This window comes from Cibotium barometz, chromosome 49 (genome assembly GCF_041138505.1).
Source record: "Cibotium barometz isolate CiBa-2024 chromosome 49, ASM4113850v1, whole genome shotgun sequence".
In the NCBI taxonomy this organism is placed as follows: Eukaryota; Viridiplantae; Streptophyta; class Polypodiopsida; order Cyatheales; family Cibotiaceae; genus Cibotium; species Cibotium barometz.
Window position 1 is genome coordinate 13711316 of NC_141094.1, and position 13047 is coordinate 13724362.

Below are 13047 nucleotides of genomic sequence, written 5' to 3' on the forward strand. Positions count from 1 at the left end.
AATATGCAACCTGTCAATGCCTGACTCCCTGCAAAATGTGCAAACACTGCACCAAAAGCACACACAGTGCTCACAGTTTTTCTCCCAAGCTTTATCTCCCACTGCGGAAGCACAAATGCAACTTTTCTCCCACTTTATGTGATGAAAACACCAAAATCTGGTTGCTGCATACTTTGGACAGCACCTTAAATGTGCTCTGTTGCCCTTCCAAAGTACTGTACAGCAGTACCAAGTGCTCACCAATGATGTACCAAACCTGTACCGGCAAGTACAACAGCTGAAATTGAACCTTTTGGTCACTCAAAACAGTGTACAGCCATGCCAAAACTTGCACAAAGCTGTGCCAAATTTGTACCAGCAGGTACAATAGCAATAAATGCTTTCCTGGCTGTCCAAATGAGTGAAAATCAGACTTTTACAGTCCTGTACACTGCATACAACAGTCCCGAACAGAAATTGGGCAAAAGCCCCTTGACTGCAAGCTGATTTTTGAGGATTCAAGGCATAAATGTCTTGCCTGCTGCTTTGCCAAGCTCAACAAGCATACAAACTTGAAAAGCCCCTTGATTTAAGATCAATTTCTGATCATACATGGTACATTGACGCACATGAAGGCATCCAGAGTGTTCACGATGCTTCCCCCTGGCCACATATACATCCAGTTGTGTGGGAGAGATGTAATTAGGGTTAGAGTAATTCATGTGGGAAACATACACAGAGAAACAAGGGGGGGAGAGAGAGAGAGAGAGAGAGAGAGAGTTGTGGGGATAAGTCAACTCATAAGGCATGAGTGTGTGACTCCCCTATCACACATGTATATTGCACTAGTACACATAGTGCACAATTAGACAATTTTCAGTACATTTCAAGAAATGCCCAATTTTTATAAAGTGCAGGAGCTCCAATTTGATGAATTTGGCTTTCAATTTAAAAACTCCCAATTTCCATCGATTGTGCTGGAGACTTTAACTAAGCAATTTTGTACCTGATTTTGAAAATCCCCAAATCTGAAAAATTAGGATTTTTTTTGCACTTACCATTTTCAGCTGCTACTGCCCTGTTGATGATGAAGATGCTGATGATAGGCCAAGGTGCTGGTCGCTGCAGGTCAAGCTGAGGCATGTTCACAAGCCAACGGGCGGGCTCTGACGGAGACTGGCGAGCTGCTTCGAAGGCTTTAATAAGCCTTAGTGCTAAGGCTTAATAGCCTTAATATATTAAGGCTTAAAAAAGCCTTAGTGGAAAGCAATGAGCTTGGAAAGTAGCACGCTGTGAGTGCTAGCTGTCGGGAGACACCAAACAGAAATAGCTGACAGATCTCGATGTCGGTGAACTCAGCGATGGAATTGACTAGATAGAACTATGCTACATCAGAAACTAAGAGACCTGTGGCATTTGTAGATACATGGGACTTCTATTGACAGAGAGCATAGAAATATAAAGACAGCTATTGTGGTACTGGCTGGTGCAGGCACGCTATCTAGAGGCAACCACAGAAGACTGCGCGCAGAGGGACCAGAAGTGATGGAAGGCACCTTATAGGACGTCAATGAAGGCGACAGAGGCCGACTTAGGGTTTTCTGGCAGGAGCTAGCTACGGAGAAGGCAGAGTAGTGGGTAGAAGGCAGCCCGGATAGGGGGCGGTTGGTCTGCACTTGAAGTACCTTACTCTGATACCAATTGTTGGTACAACCTGCTTGCTATGGTGGTTCAAAGGAGGTAGCTATGGTTATGATGGAAAAAGAGAGAGAGAGAGAGAGAGAGAGAGAGAGAGAGAGATGCTAAAGAGGTGTGATTGCACAACAAGGATGATGATCAAGATTTGATTGATTGATTGTGTAAAATGAAGTACAAGGCCCTCGCATGTATAGCCCTTTCAATATGCCAAACCCTTTGACCCTTATTTAATGCACCCTTATCCATATAAGGGTGGGTTCACCCACTAATACACACTTACACACATCTAAGCCTTTTGAGGGGCCGTTCACACACAGAGGCACCGATATATCCCAACAACCACCATGAGAGGGACTATCTAATTAATCCGGTGAGATTATGTTATCCTCAACACTAGCACTATATCCCTAGAAAATCCTCTATCCTCGTAGCTGCAATGCTCAAGACACCTTGACAAGTTCCACTATCTCGGAGACAACACTGGATTAGGACCATGGACTAGGCCTTCTCACTGGGGCCACCCATGAGTTGTCCGTTTCAAATGAACACATGTCAGGATATCATCTCTTCACCCCTTGCATCTGAGATGCCCCTGCTCAATATCACCCCTCTCCATGCTCATAACATATGAACGAGCCACATACCACTCTCCATGAAATCCATAACGTATGGACGAGCCATACCAAAGTTTCATGCCCTTCTACAAACTGCAATAAATAATCAATTCACAACGTAGTATGTATAGAGAATGCACTGAAATAAAAATAACAAATAAATTTTGCAATATATAAATTGTCGATTCACACACAAAGTTGATGATTTAAAAGACCTCAAGGAATAAATTCATAAACGCGGGATTTATAAAAAGAATGCTTAGGCACCAAACAGGTTCTCAACAAGAGTTCTCAGGTAGCCTTGAATATGGCATCTGAGATGGTTGAAACATCTCCTCCGCTATTTCATTACTGAAATCGGCCTTGAAAAGCCACTCTTGGACCCAGTCAAAATTCCAAACAGTGAGGACTTTTCCTAGCACCATAGAGACTTCTTTAAGCTGAACTACTTGTGCCAATTGGGTGGTACACGGCTCCTTGACTTCCACCTCAATCAGATCCAACCCCATGGGGTTCTCGACTATGCTTTCCTAATCGTCTACCACAAAAAAGCAATGGAAGCGATCTAGATAGCTTTACAAATTCCAAGTCATTACTAGCCATTGATTCCATGAAGATAGCTTGTCTTTCTCCTGCTGCAAAGTAAGCCAACTACAAGCTGTCTCCATACCTTTCATGCTTTCCGTGTGGTCGCTAAGATTTCCAAGCAATCAACTGTTCCGGTGGCAAAAGTAGTAGTTTCCTCTCCGAGGACTTATGGCGATCAGCTCCTAGAGATAAATTAAGAGGTGTACTGATGGCTGCATAAGAGAAGCGCTTTTGGAAAAAGCATGTGCAAGGTAAGAAATAACAGGTATAAAAAGTGCCTCCTCCTTGCTTTCTTAACCGACCACTTTTAACACACAACTTCAGTCTCCATATATGGAGCCCTAAATCAATTATATGGCCAAAAAAGCAGATGTGTGGTAGATTTACTTCCCTTGCTTTTCTTTTAAGAAAAGCAACTTGCCCCTCGCAAATCCAAGCACCCATGGCAGCTCTTTTTCCACCCTTCTCTTTCAGCCATTAAAAAACAGCTTTCCTGATCACCAACATGCGCATATACAAGCACCAATACAACCACAGATGTGGATGTTCATACAATTGTATGGACACTACACGGACATCCATATGACGGTATGGCCTATACGGAAAAAAGTTGTACAAGCTTGTAAAGCATGTGTCCATTCCGCCAAATTTTGCAGAAAAAAAAATAGGAACCAGCTTTTTTTTGGGGAGGGGGGGGGGGGGGGGGGGGGACAGTGTCCGTTATAACCTAGGTGCTGGCACTTCAGCTCACCCACTTCTGGATCACCGCCATCCCTGCCTCTTCCACCCCAGTGACTTTCCAGGACAAGTAACTGCTATTCTTGCCTAGCCCTTGGCTCATGAATCACTCTGAAATCTCTGTTTGATGGCCTGACTACAAAAGTAGTAATTCTTATGCGCAATTCATTGGCAAGATCAGAGCACCAAACTGCAAACAGAAGCTCACTAAGGTTACCTCCCTATATTTACAGAAAGGCACAAAGAATGTTTTCAGTTGGAAGAAGCACCAGCAAGATATGGGACCATGAACAAGCTAATATTCACTCCTCTCACACCAGGGATAAACGCTACGCTAGGACTGCTACATGAACACAATTGACCCAAAACCCTATTGCATATAGGAAAAAAAGCACAGAAATCTCTCCTTTTCATGGCACCATCTGGTAAACTTAATCTTTGCATCTGATTTCACAGAAATCCTACCAAGTGACAAGTCCATAAGTTGATTAAAAAGCAAAAAGCACGCAGGAATGCTCACATGCATGTGAATTCTTCAAAACAAAACACTTGAAAAACGCAAAGACTCCTCAACAATTGCAATGATACAAAACCTGAGTGTAACCAGCTGAAGCATCACCTAAAAAATGAGTAAGCACAGATGGCATATGCACTAGAACGAAGATGAGAGGTCACATTTATCCCAGTTACCTGTGGTGCTGCCTCAAAAACTCTGAACTTCTTATTCAAATGCTCATCCAGCTCCAAAATGGCAGCAACGTTGCCACATCTATAAAATGCACAACAAACAAAAGGTAAGAATCACAAAGTTATGTGGTCAAGGCAAAAAACTGTTCTTAAAAATTCATGATGCCAAAAACTGTTTTCTGTCTGGCAACTATTCATGTGCACCTATAGCAATAATTCGGAGCCGACCATACAGTCACAATCTGGTTATTGAACATCCACTTGTAGCCTTCCATGACCAGCTGATGTGCACGACATATCAATTCTAATTTATTTGTGTGATTAAACTCAGTCACAATGCTGCCACCAAACAAAAAGCCAGCCCCCCTTGGGCTGAGACCCCAGCCGTCAATTGCCTCTGGGTCTGACCAGAGAAGATCGCACATAGCACCATCATGGGGAACCTCTTGCTTCCGATCAATTATCCTGATCTGGTCCAATCAAAGGGTTGGTGTTTTAGTATCTCATATTACAATGATTTCTTCTTGTTACACATCAACCTACCTCACGCTCCTAGTGATTGCTGCAACAAATACCCACCTGATCTAGGGTATTGATAGAAGGTGAAAGGCCACCATGGACGTTGAAAATTTGGTTTTCAATCAAAGCTGAGAGACTGTCATGAAAACTGGGCATCAGCTGTAGAGCATCAAGAAGCATAACCAGCACACAATAGTGCGAGGTGTCATGCACGACCAATAGATACAATGCAAATACGTGCAACAAACCTTAGATAATCAAAAATATCTGTGCAATATCTCCACACGTTTACTGAGCCATATTTGCGAAGACATTCATCGTAAAACCCATACACCTGCAAGTACATTTTAGAGCCTTTTAAGTGACACAATCCTCACTTGCAGAAGTGAGAATGTCATGCCTTCAAAAAGGCTTTCATCTGGATTTAAAAAACAAGATTATCCTGCCACGCAAAAACAAAAAGAAAATATATGTGAAAACAAAACTATCAATATCCACGGTGAACAAAAAAAAGAGCCAAAATTATCAGCAGCAAGAACAGCCTCCGGAGACTTAACTTGTGTAATTTGTCTGCTTTCATGATTGCCTCGTATAAGTGTGATCCGGTCAGGATACCTCACCTGAATTACAAACGAACACCATCAAGACATAAGCCTTCAAACAAATACAGCGCATCCAATATTCCAACGTGTGCGCGGAGCGTGCACGTGAGTGCATAGTGAAACAAGCCTTCAGTAAAAACAAACCATAATAAAAACCAGTGACAGGCAAGCATAAGTGGCCATAAATTAAATGAAATAATGCCATGTATAAAATGGGTAGAAAACTAGAACTATGACCTGTGCGTTAAGCACACTGAAAGAAGAAAGAAGTGAGCTGGTCACTTTGTTTTGAAATCTTCTGATACACGGGATGCTGAAATAACAAGAAAGAGGATTTTAGAGCTACCAGCCGTATCGCAACTCGGCTTCCCTCCATGTGACCTGCTGTCACCCCCTCTGCATTTCTGCTAACTTCCTCCCCTCTACTTGGTGTGCTATTGTCACCAACCATGACCGTAAATTCCTCGGAACTATGATGCCTTTTGGATCAGCACACAATTGTATGTCATCGTGTGAAACAATTTAGCCATGGACCATGCCCATATGTTCGGGTGAACTGAGCCCATACATTTGGGTGCCTTCATAGCAGTTGGCCATGGGCGGCCAAGGCAGGATTGGGGGGTAAGATGGAGATTTCCCTTGATAAATTCCTTGACGTGATTTATGTCATATTGCTTGTTGCCAGAGAAATGAATTGTGTGGATGCTGTTTTTGCATGGATGCATGCATGTGAATATCTACAGGTTTAGAAGACATCCAGGACACACGTGTGGTTCACTCTATGCACTAAAAATTTGGTGTTATGGGTTTTGCAAGTGGGTCCTAAAGCCCCCACAGTAAAAGCAAAATCCAACAATTTAATAAACCAAGGACATTTAACGCATAAGAAATAGTATGTCCAAACCATAGTAGTTATGGGGTTGTTTGAAACGGGTTTCCTAAAAGTTTCAAACGCGTTTCGTAAAATCAGCCCAAAGTTTCCTGTCTACAGGTTTTTGCATGTACAAAATTTCAAATATATACTGTAATAAAATATGTAAAAATAACATAGAATACATGGAAACATCAATTTGAAGCCTGCTGTCTTTGAATCACAAATAACAAAAACCATATAATCATTCATCATCAATGTCAAATGATCATGATTCATAGACCATGGTCCCCTGTCCATGATCCATGATCCAATCATCCATCATTCCATGCCAAAAAAAAAAAACCATACATTGTCTACATAAAAAACTTTCGCACAGATTTCAACAAACAAAAAAAAATGTCAAAAAAATTGCTTGAAAAAAGTGCGTTTCCTACAAGGAAACGTTTCCAAGTTTCCTTCCCTGTAGCAAGCGCGTTTCCTAACTATTATGGTCCAAACCCATGCCCAAGACTCTTCTAGTGGAGGGCATGGGCAGTTCCGACAGTTTCGCCTCCCACCAGTGTTAGGTATGTGGATTGTCTCATGGAACTGTTTGGGAGGACCACAATGCTTACAAAGGCGCGGGGTGGTCCTCAGGGAAGAGCTTCACAAAGCCGTAGTTGGTGGGCCCATTGACATTCTCCTCCTCCAGGAGCATCATCTTTCTAAGGGGCGTACCCACCACTGCAAGAAGATCCTTCAAGAAAGGAGTCACACCTTTTGGTCCCATGCTCTTGGCCCCTCCGAGACCCAAGGTGGAACGGTTTGGGAGGATCACAATGCTTACAGAGGCGCGGGGTGGTCCTCAGAGAAGAGTTTCACAAAGCCGTAGTTGGTGGGCCCATTGACATTCTCCTCCTCCAGGAGCATCATCTTTCTAAGGGGCGTACCCACCACTGCAAGAAGATCCTTCAAGAAAGGAGTCACACCTTTTGGTCCCATGCTCTTGGCCCCTCCGAGACCCAAGGTGGGATATGCATTTCCGTCAACGAGCATCTCTTACCTACAGTGGTCGATTCTAGCACTAGTCTCACTGGGAGAGCTCAATGGATGATCATCAAGAGAGAAGAGAGTGGCCTTTCTAAACATATAAGCGCAGAATGCCGCAACAAGCAAAGCCACTTTCTAAAGTACCGATCCTCAGTCCCTCCCAAAGGTGGATTTTTGGTGCATGGGTGGGGATTTTAACATGTTAGAGTCAACAGAGGATAGACTCAGAGGTGGCATGGTTCCAATTTCAGGCACAGCCTACGAGGAGTTGATTCCAGCTTTGAGGGAACAAGACCCTTGGCATTTACCGGAGTTCAGACAAAGCCTTCGGAGTTTGTGCTTTTCACCATCCGACAAGAGTACAACCCCACCTTTCCAGACTAGACCGGTTTTATGTGGACTTGTGGACGAGCTGTAAGGATTGGTATTCTAGCAAGCCCTACTTTCTCCAATCAATCACCTATCATTCTATCCCTGGAGGACCCATGGAGGTAGGACAGACAATTGAGCACCACACAGCCTCATTCAAGATTCCGAGATTTGCAATAGGGTAGAGGAGATTTGGGAGAGTTTGGACTTTCATACTAGTTCAACCACAAGAGCTTTGGACACAAACCTTAAAGAGATAAACACTTTATTACAACAGAACGAACACAGCAGACTAGCTGGCTTCCGAGCGCAGGAGAGGAGCATATGTCAGCAGAACCTAGCCTCCTTGCTGCAGAGGCTTCAGGAGAGTACCCAGGATAGCCCGTGGATTGAGGCCCAGTTGGCTGCAACCTGTATAGAGCTTAGTTCCATAGAGGAGCGGAGAAAGAAGTACGGATACCATGCTAGAGCTTCCTTTTGGACCCAAGCAGGTGACAAAGTCACCGGAGGTTTCTTTGAGATTTTTGGCCCACGCAAGCGGAGGGATGGTATCCACCGCAACTAGCAAGGCCACGATGGATACGTGGTTGCGGGAAAGTACAAGCTTTGGGAATGGATGATTATCCTTGAATACAAAGGATCACACTCCTAAAATTTAGGAGGTTACTATTTTTGGCCCGACTCCGATGGAAATTCTGTTCGCATCATTACATTTGGAATTGAGCAAATACTAAGAGTTGCCAAAGTACCTATAACAAATGGGCTCTCAGTTGGGATATTTTTAGAGATAAAGTTTATGGAAGAACCCATCTCTTAGATTGGGACATGTGGCAAGAAAGTAGGCCAAAGTGAGACAAGAGGCCTGACACTTGTTAGAAAGTGGATCAAAGTGAGACAAGTGGTCTCACACTTGTCACTTCAGCTATTGTATGACTCTGCACTTGTCATCATAGCCTTCTCTTTTCATTTTCACTCATGGAAGTAACACTTGTCATCATAGCCTTCTCTTTCCATTTTCACTCATGGGAGCCCCAAATCTATGAATTGGAGCCCTCTCTTCATTAAAGGAGGCTCTCTTGCTACACACTAGCCTCCACCACCGTTACAGGCTACCCTAATGATGGCTACTCTCTTTCTTGAGGGCTGCCCATGAACAATACCGGCTGTTGAGGACTGTTTAGAAGGCTTCCAGCTCTCTTGCTGCACACTAGCCTTTACCACCGTTACAGGCTACCCTAATGATGGCTACTATCTTTCTCTCTTTCTTGAAGGCTACCCATGAAGAATACCGGCTGTTGGGGACTGTTTTGGAGGCTTCCATCACGAAAAAATACTGAAGGCAAGGGTATTTAATCATTTTACTATGATTTCTAGCCAAGGTACATGTTGTACCAACCCTTGTACTTGTTGTACCAACCACTATACCTATTGTACCAACCCTTGTACTTGTTGTACGAATCATTGTACCTATTATACCAACCATTGTACTTGTTGTACTGACTAAATGGAGAGTTGTACTTGCTGTACCACCTCTATTGCATGAAGACCCATGGTTTTTGGAAAGAATCAATACCCACACGGAGGTATATGGATTATATTGTTGGCTAGATGCCGGATTATCCATATACAAATGCCATAACACAGACGAACATGAGGCAACCATAAAATTCAACCGGAACACAAGTTGTAGAAATGTCACCCGTGCGGACAGTAAGGCCCTCAAAGCTTGTACATGATACTATTCTCCTTGGGTAATAAAATACTCCAAAGGGGGGAAGGGGGACGGCCCATTCCGGCCTGTATGCGGTGTCACATGTGCAAGCTTCATTTTCAGCATTTGTGGATGTTTTGTCCAACTTTTATGTTTTATGCAAAGTGTTGATGGATATGTGTTAAGGCTCGGCCATGTTTAAATGTTTTAATATGCATTGATGGTATCAACAAGTGTGTCAAAGGCCCTAGTCCCCCAGGCACCGCGAGTTACAGTTTCAACTGTGGACTATTCGCATAACCCTGGCTGGTCAAATGAACATGTATTTTATCATACCAAGTTCTTGGAGCTTGTTTCAAACCATACAATGCTTTGTGTAACCTACATACTTTATGTTCCTCACCAGGAACTTCAAAACCAATGGGTTGATTCACATATACTTCCTCTTGCGAAACCCCATTCAAGAATGTAGTCTTGATGTCCAGTTGATGCACTTTCATGTGCAGCCAATGCAATCACTGAACGGATCGTAGTCATTCTGGAAGTAGGAGCGAAAGTCTCCTCATAATCTATTCCCTTTTTCTAACAATAGCCTTTATCCACAAGAATTGCCTTATACCTATCAATGGTACCATCGGCTTTTCTTTTGACTTTATACACCCACTTTGTTCCAATGACATTCTTGCCCTTTGGCAAGTCAAAAGATCCCATGTATTATTCTTCATGAAAGAAGAAATCTCATCATGCATGGCTTGCACCAAGTGCTCATTCTCCATAAGAAGAAGGCTCTTCTAAATCAAAAAGACCCCCATGGCAAATGCAGACTCCCCATGTTGTACATTCAATGTATGGCTGGAACTAGCCCTTGTTCTTCCTGTCAATGGAGCTGAAATTTTGCTATCTTGCAAGCAACCATCTAGGCATAGATTTGGCTCCTTGTAAGGCTATTTGCTCTTCCTTGACAACATCTTCAGCCTCTTCCATAGAAGGGGGCTGATTTGCTGGCTGTTCCTATTCAACGAGTGGCATATTTTGAATACGGGTTGGCTAAACTCAATCCCCACTAATGGCTATGGGTAAAAGCCCATCAAACATATCATGTGAGCATGTATCATGACTTATATACAAGTTGAGCATGGGCTGAAACTGAATTTTCAGCAAATACCACATCTCTACTCACAAAAATCTGGTGCATCACTAGATTATAGAGACATTATCCCTTGCTCTCATTGTTGTAGCCCACAAAGATGCATTTGATAGCTTTATCATGTAGCTTTTTTTTTAGTTGCTCTGGCACATGAGCATATGCCAAATACCCAAATGTACGCATATAGCGATTAGGATGGCTCTGATACCAATCCTCCCATAGATCAACCCTAAGCTTACTACCCAACCGTAGGTTCATGTCCTTGCAAACCTCCCTCGAGCGGGCAAAGGTTCCACTCCCATGAGTCCACGCCAGTCAGCCCTGGCGTTCCATACCATGAGTGCCTACCCACAAGGGCCCTCAGCAAGACTACCTAAGATCTTCCATGCCCATGGGAGGAGTAAGCCTCTTGTTCTAGGTCCAGTCCACACTGAATAAATAATAACCCAAGAGTCACTTCTATAGTGCTTATTGCTACTATAAATAACAATCCATTCATAAATAGCCAATAACTTTGGATTTATTAATATTGAACCTTAGCCATTCATCCAACCTTGCTTTAAGGCTTTCCTAACCTTGTTGGATTAGTCTCTAACCCCGAGGGTTAGTGTTAGGTACATAACACTTAGGACTGGATCAAGTAGAGCAAGGCTTCCGGGCATGCATTATTAGTATCAAAGCATTCAGGCTCAACCATCTAAGCACTGATTGTCCCAAGCAAGGTGCACAGATCCATGGAAGAATGCAATCAAGGTAACATTTATGAATAATGAGGTGGTCGGTAGCAAGCAAAGCAGAGGAAAGCATTCCCTACGGCCCGCGGGTTGTGTGCTCAAAGGATACCATTGGCTCTCAGATCAGTTCCAAAGGTGGAGCATCAGGTCTGACCATTCTCAGCAAGAGACCATGCTTGTGTTAAGGAAAAGGGATTACATGCATGGGGACAAAGTGGAACAGATGCACAGTTCTCAAACCAGACTTGGAGTGGAATCAGAGGAATGAGAAGGTTTTCAATCAAAGTGTTAGATGTCAGTCAAAGTACACAGTCAGTAGTCCATGACAAGTTTCCAACCCATCATCAAGTTTAGCACAAGAGAATGTCACCTGCACAACCGTGGACATGGCTAATCTCATAGCTAATCCTTGATTAGGTAACAATTAGAGTACATAGCGGGCTGCAGCAGGTACAGTAGAAGTCCCCAAAGGCAACCCATTTGTTGGTCAAGTCAAGAGCATCTGAGACAGACAAATTCAACAGCATTTAATAATATTTTTTGAATTTTGTGCTTATTTCTGCTGGCCACAGCCGTTGGCCCATTGTAGGGATAATTTCTTGTGCCTATAAATAGAAAGCCTCAGTTCAGTCATAGGGCATCTCATCCCCTGTTGGGGGCATGTCATAGTCAATTCTTAGGCAGGTACAGATAAAGACATCTTTTTGTATCATGGTAAATACTGCAAATACAGTTCATCTTTCTCCTCTCTCTGCTATCTATTCTTTGCTATTGTGTTGGATCAAGTATGGCAAGGCTTCCGCGCATGCAACATCTTGTAAGCCTAGAGATTCCAGTAGGTGAGCACCACCAATCGTGACTAGCAGTGGATTCCTAGATCCAATGTTGATGTGCGCCACTGAAGTAACAGCCTATATAATTGATTCCGTTTAGGTCCACTTGAAGTCCCTTGATCAACTTGCATCCACTCAGGAGTTCCCATCCGCTTGCATGGTGGGGACCCTTGGTGGCTACAGGCAGATACAACTCCAAAAGGTCTTGAGTGAGATGGCAAAGACTCCTGGACAACTTCCACATGCCGGTCCGAACTATCCTATATCGTCAACATGTACTCCTTGTGGTAGACCAAACAAGCCCGCATGATCCTACAACCATGGGTGGCCCAAAATACCATCCACCTCATCCAACACTGCCATCTTGACGGTACGACAGCCACAAAAATCCCCTAAAGCCAAAGGATCGTGATATACCCAACTCCACACGCATGGATAACTAGGTTTATGGTAGTTTTGGTCAATTTGGACAACAAATTTTGGGGCCCATCTGCGGACCCAACAAGTGCCCAAGCAAGGCACCCATAGATGGGGGATCCTCTAGGGACACAATTAGAACATGAGTGTTTTTTAACAATATTTTGTAGGTCAAAAGGGGCTGGCCGACCTGAAGTGGTCTTGCTATATGAAGAGGGATTTGGTTCTTCATTTGTTCATCTGGCATTCCTATCAAGAGATCAAGCCTAGCATAGCATTTCTCTGGAGTGAGGGCTGGCCGAGGAAGATCTACAATAAGAGCATTGGGCTGAGATTTGGAACATCATTTCTGTCAGATTCTTTGATTGGAAATTCCGCTTCTAATATTTTCTTTGTACATAATACCATAGAGTAATTTCACAGCTATTGTGTGTGTTGTGTGTTGAGTTCGGTTGCTCTCTTCTCTCTAGCACAAAGGCACAAGAGCTCTATAGTTGGTATCATAGCC

At 43.4% G+C, this 13047-nt stretch overlaps 1 protein-coding gene across 3 annotated transcripts in view; it reads right to left on the reverse strand.

The window, feature by feature from the left end:
- LOC147610318 (serine/threonine-protein phosphatase PP-X isozyme 2) overlaps nucleotides 1–13047 on the reverse strand; it is an 81193-nt gene that overhangs the window by 25547 nt on the left and 42599 nt on the right. For all 3 annotated transcript variants that reach the window (XM_086785928.1, XM_086785927.1, XM_086785929.1), the window contains 5 exons: nucleotides 5381–5443; nucleotides 5072–5157; nucleotides 4884–4959; nucleotides 4509–4774; nucleotides 4308–4386 (listed from right to left, as the gene is read on the reverse strand). In XM_086785928.1, coding sequence (XP_086642054.1) covers nucleotides 4308–4386; nucleotides 4509–4774; nucleotides 4884–4959; nucleotides 5072–5157; nucleotides 5381–5443 — 570 coding nt within the window. The remainder of the gene's footprint in view (nucleotides 1–4307; nucleotides 4387–4508; nucleotides 4775–4883; nucleotides 4960–5071; nucleotides 5158–5380; nucleotides 5444–13047) is intronic.